The sequence below is a fragment of the Nicotiana sylvestris genome, chromosome 3, assembly GCF_000393655.2.
Source record: "Nicotiana sylvestris chromosome 3, ASM39365v2, whole genome shotgun sequence".
NCBI classification, from domain to species: domain Eukaryota; kingdom Viridiplantae; phylum Streptophyta; class Magnoliopsida; order Solanales; family Solanaceae; genus Nicotiana; species Nicotiana sylvestris.
The window spans coordinates 23,336,686-23,347,756 of NC_091059.1; the positions used below are offsets into that span (position 1 = coordinate 23,336,686).

Here is an 11,071-nt window from a genome sequence, read left to right on the forward strand (position 1 = left end):
CTTTATTAAAAGGATAACTAATTGGCGCAACTTTTAGATATTTTATAAGTTTACTATATAAACTGCGTAATATATAAGCCGACAATGTTCAAATAATTATTTTGTATGAACATACTTCAATTTCTAAATCAAAGTCGAGGTAGTTCTTCCTAAGGCCATGTTCCTAATAGGTGAAGGTTCAAATAATAATTTAATTTTCTGGAAAGAGCATAGTAACATACATGTTATATTATTGACAGGGGCAACAAGAGTTTACTTGAACACACAGTATACTCAGGACCTCAACCAAACAAACCATCAAAACCCAAAACATCATACAAACATAGTCGAACCCTCAAATCACCTCAAACAACACCAAAAACATGAATCGCATATGGATTCAAGCCTAATGAACATTGAATTTCCAAATTTCCACAACTGACGTCGAAACCTATCAAATCACGCCCGATTGACCCCACATTTTGAATACAAGTAAAAAATGACACCATGGACCTACTCCAACTTTCGTAATTAGAATCCGACCCCGATATAAAAAATTCCACTCCTGATCCAACTTTCCAAAAATTTAACTTTCGCCATTTCAAGCCTAATTCAACTACAGACCTCCAAATCACAATCCGGACACGTGTCACGACCCTAAACCTGAACCCGATCGTGACAGCGCCTCTCGTTAGACAAGGCCAGCCAACTATTCCCAATTCGATGTTAAACAGTTAAACAGTATGAAAAAAAATAGTCTAAAACATGGTTTAGTAATACTAAGCAGCAGATAATATCATAAAAGTGCGGAAGAACACCCATACACAGCCCTAACCGGGGTGTCACTAGTCACGAGCATCTAACACTGAATACCCAAAAGTAACTACAGAGTTTAGTATTGAACTAAGGACATAAAGGAAAAGACATAGGAGGAGCTCTGAGCTGCGAACGCCAACAGCTACCTAAAGACTCCTTGAATCCGCCTGAAGCTGGCAATGATCAGCACTCGAGAGCAGGACCAGCTACGCCTGAATCTACACACAGGGTGCAGGAAGTAAAGTGAGTACTCCAACTCAGTGAGTAACAAATGTAAATAACGACTGAAAGTAAGAAAACACGTAAGGCACAAGGCATTGTATAATTAAGCAGTAAAACCATTTAAAACAGTAAACTAGTGAAAAGTTAAGTAAAATTCTTTTTCAACAAGTAAACAGGGAATTGACATGCTGTTAAGGTAAAGTAAACAAATAGAAGTTCGCCCCTCGAGCACAGTATCAACAAATCTGCCCCTCGGGCAACATCTCAGAACAATACCAGCCCATCGGGCTCAATCTCACATCACAATGGGTACACACGCTCATTGGGGGTGTGAAGACTACTGGAGGGGGGCCTTACGGCCCAAGTGCAATAACAAGCCATCTCGTGGCATCAACACTAGGCCATCGGCCTCATATCAATCAAGCCACTACATATCTCAGGCCCTCGGCCTTACTCGGTCAAAAATCCTTACAACCCACTCGAATAATAGTAAAACAGTGTTTCTCAGCCCAACAAAATTTAAAAATATCATTTAAGTATTAAAACTGAATAAACATGGCTGAGTATGAAAAACAGTGTAAAATAACATGACTGAGTTCAAGTATAAAGTCAAAACAGTGAGGAAATTTTAATAAATATCGCCGAATGGTTCAAGTAGTTGGCACGAAGCCCAATATGGCATTCAACCCAAATAATGATGATAGCAAATAGATTTCAGTCAAATACGAGGTAAAATCATCAATCGGGACGAACCAAGTCACAATCCCCAATAATGCACGACCCCACACTCGTCATCGAGCGTGTGTCTCACCTCAATATAGCACTACGATGTGCAATCCGGGGTTTCAAACCCTCAAAACATCATTTACAATCATTACTCACCTCGAACTGGCTAAATCTCTAGCTCGTAATGCCTTTGCCCCTCGAATTGGCCTCCACTCGCGTCGAATCTAATCCAAAATCAGAACGAGGATGTCAAAATAGGCTAAAGGAACGAAGCCCAAGCGAAAACAATCAATAAATGGCACAAATCCCGAAATTACAAAAACCCGACCCACGTCTCGGAATTCAGAAATTTTTACACCAATAGATTCCTTATCTCCCTACGAGTTCATACATATCAAAAGTTCCGAAATCCGACCCCAAATAGTCCATCAAATCCTCAATCAAAAGTCTCCAATTCTAAGCCCTAGTTTCCCCAATTTTAAATCCTTAATTTCCATGATTTCTAGCTCCAATCCATGAAATAATAGCATAGAAACGAGTTTTAGGTCCAAATTCCTTACCTCAATGAAGTTCCCTTGAAATCCCTCTCTCAAATCATCCAAAAAGCTCCCAAGCCGAAGTAAAAAATGGTGAAATTAGCTAAAATTCGCGAAGGCCACAATTTATGCCTTCTGCCCAGGCCTTTTCGCATCTGCGGTCCCATACCCGCTTCTGTGGTACCGCATTTACGGTTATTTCTCCGCTTATGCAAAAATCATTTATCCAGCCAAAAACGCATCTGCGATCACATTTCCGCATCTGTGATGTAGCAGATGCGGTCCACCTAACCGCTTCTGCGGTCTATTCCCGCCTGGACCTTTTTCTCTTTTGCGATAGCTCTCCCGCACGTGCAGGGTCGCACCTGCGGCCCCCAATCCGCAGGTGCGAAAATACTAGAAGCAGCAATTCAGCAGCTGCAACAACAATTCAAACTTTCCATTAACCATCCCAAATCACCCCAAGGCCCCCAGGAGCTCAACCAAAAGCACAAACATATCTCAATACCTTATTCAAACTTGTTCCAATCATCAAATCACCTCAAACAACATCAAATCACCCAAAACACATCGGATTCAAGCCAAACTTTCTAAAATCTTCCAAATTCCGCTTTTGATCAAAAACCCAACCAAACCACGTCCGAATGACCTGAAAATTTGCACACATATCCCAAATGACCCAACGAAACTACTACAATCATCGAAATTCCATTCCGACCCCTATATCAAAATCTCGCCTATCAACTGAAAATCGCCAAAATATCAACTTCGCCAATTCAAGCCTAAATCAACTTCGAACCTCCAAAACCCATTCCGATCACACTCATAAGTCCCAAATCACCTCCCGAATCTAACTTAACCACCGGAACACATATCTGAGCTCTCTAACACGTAAGTCAATATCCGGTTGACTTTCCCAACTTAAACTTCCTTAAAAAGAGACTAAGTGTCTCAAACCTTACCAAAATTATTTCGGATTCGATCCGACCAACCCAATACCACATAACACGGTTAAACAAAGCATAAAGAAGCAGAAATGGGGGAAACGGAGCGGTAACTCATGAGACGACTGGTCGGGTCATCACATCCTCCCCAACTTAAACAAACGTTCGTCCTCTAACGAGTCAATAAACATACCTGAAGCCTCAAACAGGTGAGGATATCTGCTCCGCATCTCCTGCTCGGCCCCCAGGTAGCCTCATCCACGGTTCGACCTCTCCACTGCACTTTCACTGAAGCTATATCCTTTGAACTCAACTTCCAAACCTGACGACCCAAAATAGCTACTGGCTCCACATCATAAGTCAAATCATCATCCAACTGAACCGTGCTAAAATTCAGAACATGAGACGGATCCCCAATATACTTCCGGAGCATAGAAACATGAAATACTGGATGCACACTCGACATGTTGGGCAGCAAAGCAAGCTCATAATCCACCTCCCCAATCCTCCGAAACACCTCAAAAGATCCAATGAACCGCGAACTCAATTTCCCTTTCTTCCCAAATCTCATAACACCCTTCATGGGAGAAACCTTCAACAGAACCTTCACACAAACATTAGGATACCTTATTTTAGTCGAAAAATACTAGCGGCAGGCCTCTTCACTAACATTGAATGATGAGTGCACTTTAAGCTATCAGATTCCAAAATATAAAGAAGATTTATGGTCATGTAAGTCATGATTTCTAGGACTGAGAGGAAAAGACTTAAGTTAATAATCTACTTAGAATAGAATCAAACAATATGCATTCAACCATTAGCGTGAACCTTTTAGACTATTTTTATAGTTTAATAAATCAAGGATAAATACTAGTAGTAGTTACTTTAAACCTATAGGCATACATTGTATGGTTTAACATACTACAAACATTTTATATTATTTAAGCCAGTAATCTTCTAGTTACAGAATCTATTATCCTTCAAAGGAAACCTAAATATGATTTCTAGATTTGAACCTAATACCGATGCTTATTACAAGTGTTTATATAAAGCAGCAAGAGGCATATTCATATTAACACTCAATCGATATCTTAGACGGCCATAATATGTATTTCCAAAAGAAATACGATCTCTACTATATATACTACTATAAGATAGCAACTAGTCCTGCTTTTCTTTAACAAAAGAAGAAAGAAACTTTAAAGAAATAATTTTGAAAATATGAGACAATAGCCCATGAGAATATTTTGCTAGTCAGGTTTTCCTTTAGTATCAATTAGATTAGAGAGACGCGATGAGCAACTAAAGCATGGTTTTAACGCTGAAATTACTCTTTGAAAAGGAGGAAATAAAACAAATTCAGATTTACATTATAAACATAATTAAATACAAAAATAAAGAAAAGAAATGAGCTGACCTGCTTCGGAGCAGTGAACCGGGGTCTTTTACCTACAATCGAAATCCGACCATGAACTCGTCACCTCGAACGTGGACGAAAGAATAAATGAAAAACAGCAGCTCTGTTTTGATTTAAAACCCACAGAAATCAAAAAGTAGCAAAGGTGGAACAGATAAGATTTGATGAAAATTTTCTTAAATAGTGGAAGCAAGCAAAGAGTAGCGGGTTTGAGGGTTAGAGGCAGCGGCTGAAGCTTTAACTTAGAGGGGATAGAGGTGCGGCTCAGAGCCTCAGGTTAAAGAAGGGTGCTGAAGCTTTATCGAAAATCTCTTCAAATGCGGGTATTTATAGGCTGATTTCAAGGGTTCTTAGTTTGAGCGGGATTTCGAAATTGAGTGAAAAGCTATTGAATGTTTGAAATTTGAACATTGATGTTGCAGAAAATTAGTTGAGGTGCAGAGCTTCTTGTTCAAAATGGTAATGACAAATTCTGCCATGACCGAGCAGGGATGAAATTTTGTGAAGAAGAGAAAAGAGAGGAGAAGAAGTGTCTGTTTTTGGAGAAGGGAATGGCAAAATTAAAACCATAATTATTTTAGGTCTTTGAGAGTGAAGTCATGGATTTCAACCGTTAGATTAAGAGTTTAAACGGCTGAGATTATGCCTGGCTTATTTATCAAAACGACGTAGTTTTGATGGGGTTCTAGAGTGCTCTATGGTTGGGCTAAAGTGGAGGATTTTGGGCTGCTGGTTGGGCGAATTTGGGCCGACTTTGGCTTGGACTGCTGAACATTTTCCTTCTTCCTTGTACATTCTTTGAGCTTCTATTTAAAATAATTTTTATGAGCCACATTATATAATACTACATAATATTATTGGTTAAATTATTTAATGTTTCTTAAAATAGTTATGGTAGCTAGAATTTAAATTAAAAAAATAACTTACACTAATTGTTAAATAAAATATCATCACAAGTGTAAATATTTATGAGATGTTTAATAAAATAATATTATTAATTAATTATGTAAAGAGAAAAAATGTGTTTTTTAGAAATAATAGTAATAGTAATAACAAAAACAATAATAGATATAACTATAATATTTTTAATAATAATAATAACAAATAGGTATAATTTGTATTAAAAAAATATAGTAGAACAACTACCTTATATTATTAGTGATATTAGAAGCTTAAAGAAGTAATTTGAAAGAAAGGAGGGACAAAATTGGATGTCAACAATATTTTGACCGGTTTCTAGAATAGGGAGAAAAAATTGGAAAAATTAAATTGAGGTATGAAAGAGATAATTACCCGCCTTTGAAAAATCTAGTGTCCAAAATATACTTAAACTCTGCCGAAATTCTGAAAAAAAAAAAGAGAAAAGAAGGGAAAATTGTTTCAAAATACTTCATGTTTTCTGTTGCGTCAAAACTGACCGAACTACGCGGGTTTGATTCTCACCGGATGTGGGATACGCAGGCAACCCTCATCGGGTCCAAGCCCGCTTCGCAAAAATAACACAAAAATTTGAAAATGTCATCATTATTGTCGTAAATAAAGTGGGTGATGCCGTTTTTATCTAAATAGCCGAACGTCTCGACGGGGCGCCGGAAGGCCCTTTTTGCAAGAATAGCCACCAACGGTTTCTTTGCCAATTTTTGGCCACATAGCAAACACAGGCCTAAAATCTTCCCTTTTGAAATGCTGAAGGGACGTATTTGCAAAAGTGACCGTGTTTATTTGAATTTTGAATTTTGTAAAATGACCCTTTCTTATCAGCTTTAATAAAATTCACTTTGTTTTAAACCTATCACTTTAATCTGAATGTGCAGAATGAGCACGCGCCAAGATTTATCAATGAAGGTTATGACCAATATTCTGTTGGAACTACACATGTGGTGGGAAGATTTTGGTAAGTAAGGACGAGATATGGTCAACCATTACTTGGGGGCGCTCACCGGATTACTAAAGATCAGGCCTAGAGGAGACATAATAAAAGCACTGGTGACATTTTGGGACCCAGGTCACAACGTTTTACATTTCTCGGACTTCGAACTCACGCCTACTTTGGAAGAGATAGCGGGTTATGCTGGGAGTACCGAGGGTCTAAGACATAAATACCTGGTCGCTCCAAGGGTCGTCACCCCTCACAAGTTTCTGGATTTGCTAAAAATAAGCAACCAGGTCCATTATGCAGATTTTGTAGATGAGTTTTCCACTTTACACTTCATATACCAGCGCTACGGGCATGTAAGAGGATTTGACAACCCGAAAAGTGGAATCTGTAGCAAAGGGAACCGGTCAAAGTGAGAAGAGCATAGACGTTTCGCTTTCATGGTGGCATTCTTAGGTCTTCTAGTATTTCCCAAGAAGGACACGAATATTGATCTACAAGTAGCTGGAGTCGTCAATGTTTTGATTACCAATACCAAGAGCACCCTTGCCCCTATGATAGTATCTGAGATATTCCGAGCTCTCACGGCTTGCAAATCCGGAGCAAATTTTTTCGAAGGATGCCATTTGTTACTACAAAGGTGGATGATTGAGCACATGTGTCATCGTCCTCGATATATGAATTATGGATCTACAGGGAAAAACTGCATTGAGGAGTTCGACACAAGGGTCTCAGGGTTCAAAATGCCAGAAGGGGTTGGAGATTAGATATCCCGCCTTTGTTCCATAACTGTAGGCAGATAGAGTGGACACTGGGTTGGCTTCTTGTTGAAGAAATTGTGTACATGCCTGCTACCAGTCCTTACTTCCTCCTAATGGGCCTTCGAGGCATCCAGCCTTATGACCCATACCAGGTTTTGAGGCAATTAGGAAGATGCCAAGTAGTTCCCCAAGATGAAGATCTTAGTGTTCATGTAGTTGAAATCCGCTTTGATGACCAATTTCATGAAGAAGTGGTTCATCATATTTGGAACGAGTGCCAATATATGACAACAAACACCCGAGTACGTGACTTGTCCTGAGGCGAGGTCTTGCCTGGTTATCTTACTTGGTATAGAAAGAAGTTCACTGCAAGGGTCGAACCTGAAAGCCAACCAAAAGGCCTCACATCCAAGAATTTGTTGAAGCGTTGCAATAACAATGGGCCTGGTTGACCAAAAAAAATGAATATAGAGCCACCATAAGAAAGGTAGAGGGGCAAATTAGAGACCTTAAATTTGATAATGGATTGCAAGCTGCTACGAATGAAGGTGAAAAGAAGAAGTTGGCCCAAGAAAATGAAGCCCTCCGAGCCCAGATCCAAAAAATGAAGATAGTTTTTGAGAATAGGAGCCAAATAGATAAAAGACTTATAAACGGTCTTATGCGAAAAGTATGTGAGTATGGGACCTATTTGGAAAAATCCGAAGGTAGTCTGGCAAGAGCCCATGCATAGTTGGCGAAGAACGCAGAAGGACGGGCAGAGTTTGTTCAACAATTAAAAGGAAAATATGATAGAGAAGTCGCAAATCTAAAGAAAAAGCTAACTACCCTCGAGAATGAAATGGCTAAACAGACAAAGAACTTTAAGGCAGAGAGGGAACATTGTTATGCATTGATGTCTCGACTGGAAGAGGACATTAAACAGTTGCAGGAGCAAAGCCATAATGACACCCAAGTTCTGGAAGCTAGATCTCAACAAATTAGCCATTTGCTCCAAGAGAAAGGCATCATTAGAGAAAGGATTAGAGGAATTGCTGACTATATCGTCATAAAATGCCATGAGTATGAGGATATGACTAGATCCACTTTCTTTGCCGCAGTGATGACTTTTGTTCGCCAGATAATGGACGACCTGGATTGCCTCCAAGGAGATCTTGCACGTAGCCCCGCGTCGAGACCGACTGACGTCCCGCGGGCCCCTGGAGTAGTTTTGGAGGCACTTATGTATTCCTTATTTTTCTTTTCGAGTATGTATTTCAGTTTCTTTTAGAGTCTGTTAGTCTGCTTTTATTTTTCAGTCCTTAAGTCTATATGATAGAGTCGTTGTAATAGAGAAATTTAGCAGCTTTTATTTTAATGAAAATTTGAAAAACCCCAAAACTGTTTCTTTCTTTTATTTTGCATTTATCCCCTGAACTACATAATGATCCGATTCACGCGGCATCGTGATATGTAGGCAACCCCCATCGAATCTGGTCATGGTTTTAAATAACTCAAATAAGAGAGAAAATGATAAAAAAAGAGGCACAAGAAAAAAAGAGAAAACAATGCAAAAGAGAGAGTGCAAAGAAAAGAGAGCAAATAATGAAAAGCGCAAAAAAAAAAAAGATGCAAAGATCTGGGAGATAACAAAAGCCGGGATGAGACACCCAACTGCTGCAAAACATGTAGAAACACGTTTAACTGTCTAGGTGCATTGTATTCCCCAATGTGTGATTCCCTATATGTTAATTGTCTCAAGCTAACCGGTTTGTTGTGTATGCTATTGAGACTAGGTTATGTGTTTAAGGTGGTTGGTTTTGTGGTAACCTGGCTTTGCACCCTTACTTTACAAGATCCAAAGGAAGTGTCGAAATGACGTTAGAGAGTCATCTACCAACAATTCCCCCCTCAGAGGATAGTCCATTCTCGGTTATCCCAACGTTAGAGTTAGCAACTACTGAAGACAATAGGACACTGTGCCTCCACATGTTTGAAATGTGGGACACTTGGTCTAACGGTAGAGAGTCACCTAGTGCAATACCTAGTTTTCCTAAGCTGATTCCCAGGACAAGTGGAACCTCCAACATCCCTATAAACTACCCAGCAACTCCATTCGGATACCCCACTATGTCAGCCAATTTCGCCAGAATGCCTTTTGAGGTTCGCCCCCAGGCATTGATTTTGGGAGTGTCTTCTAACATATTCACCGCACCACCAGCCTCGGATACGGCACAACCAACATTGCCTAGGCCAACTTTTGAGCCGTCATCCTTCACTTTCCAAATACCACCACTTCCATTAGACACGACTCATGTCACCCCAAACTCATATCCTCAACAACCTCGGTATGATTTTACCACGGGACAAGAGAGAACCGTAAAGAATCCCGAGCAAGAAGAGATCACTCGAAAAATGAAAAGCATAGAACAAAGTCACAAGAACATACAAGGCCTGAGTGGGCAGAAGACTGTCTCCTATGCTGACTTGTGCATGTTCCCGTATGTTCATCTGCCCATCGGTTTCAAGACTCCCAAGTTTGAAAAGTATAACGAACATGGAGACCCCATAGCCCACCTAAAAATGTATTTCAATCAGTTAAGAGGAGCGGGTGGAAAAGAAAAACTCTTAATGGCTTACTTCGGGGAGAGTTTAGCCGGAATTGCATCCGAATGGTATATAGATCAGGACATCTCCCATGGGTACATATGGGATGACTTGGCCCGAGACTTGTTTAGACAGCTCCAGTACAACGTGGACATAGATCCAGATCGAAACTCTTTATCCAATTTCAAAAAGAAGTCTTCAGAGAGCTTCCGAGAGTACGCTATCAAGTGGCATGAACAAGCTGCCAGGTTGAAACCCCCAATAGATTAGACCGAGATGGTCAGTGTCTTCTTGCAAGCCCAAGAGGCTGATTACTTCCAGAACATGATGTCCGCTATGGGTAAGCCGTTTGCAGAAGCCATAAAGATTGGGAAAATGGTAGAAAATTGTTTGAAAACGGGTCATATCCTGAGCCAGTTAGCTATAAGAGCCACCTCTCAAGCAATCCAGAGCAGGTTAGGGGCTGCAACTATTTGGAAAAAGAAATAAGAAGTGGCAATGATGGCCTCAAGTTTGAGAAACCCCCGTCAATTCCGAGGTTACTTTGGTTCCTCTTCAAGCACCCTACAACATTACTACCCTCACCAAGATGCGGCATATGCCATGACTCCTTATCCTTACAAATTAATGAATGCCCAGCCATACACTTGGCCGCAACAACATTATAACCAAAACCGAGCTCCACCTCCTAGAAACAACCCTCCTCACCAAGCTCCATATAATCCCCGTCTACCACAAAATAATTTTCCATATAACCCCCGTGCCCGTGAGTCACCCAAAAAAACCAACTTCACACCCATCGATGAGTCATATTCCAGCCTCTACCCAAAGCTGGTTCAAATAGGTTTGTTGCAGCCCGTACCTCTAACAGAATCACCTTCCTACAAACCCGGTACCCGATACGCTTATCATTCAAGGGCATAAGGGAACGACACTGAAGATTATTGGACCCTTAAGAGAGCAGTCGAAAACCTGATAGAATAAAAGCGGGTAGTGTTGAGGGATGAGGAGTTCCCCAAATGTAACTAACAACCCATTGCCAGCTCATAATAACAGGCCAGTTATTGGGATGATTTGTAAGGACAAAGAGTTTGACCCGGGTGTGAAAGCTATCATTGCTATTTCCGATGTTGAAAAGAAGCCCGTAGCGGCAGCAAAGCAAGCTAAGGATGAGAAGAAAAACAATTCCACTCCTCAAAGCATAGAAA

The 11,071-nt window shown here is 40.2% G+C and overlaps 1 protein-coding gene across 1 annotated transcript; it reads right to left on the minus strand.

The window, feature by feature from the left end:
- Nucleotides 1-733: 733 nt before the first annotated feature.
- LOC138888721 (uncharacterized) lies at nt 734-5,196 on the minus strand. Its single transcript, XM_070170705.1, has 4 exons — nt 4,641-5,196; nt 3,417-3,827; nt 1,900-1,967; nt 734-1,013 (listed from the first exon to the last, which is right to left on the minus strand). Exons 2-4 carry the CDS (start codon nt 3,804-3,806, stop codon nt 938-940), a joined length of 534 nt encoding a protein of 177 aa, XP_070026806.1. The 5' UTR covers nt 3,807-3,827; nt 4,641-5,196; the 3' UTR covers nt 734-937.
- Between the last annotated feature and the right edge of the window lie 5,875 nt (nt 5,197-11,071).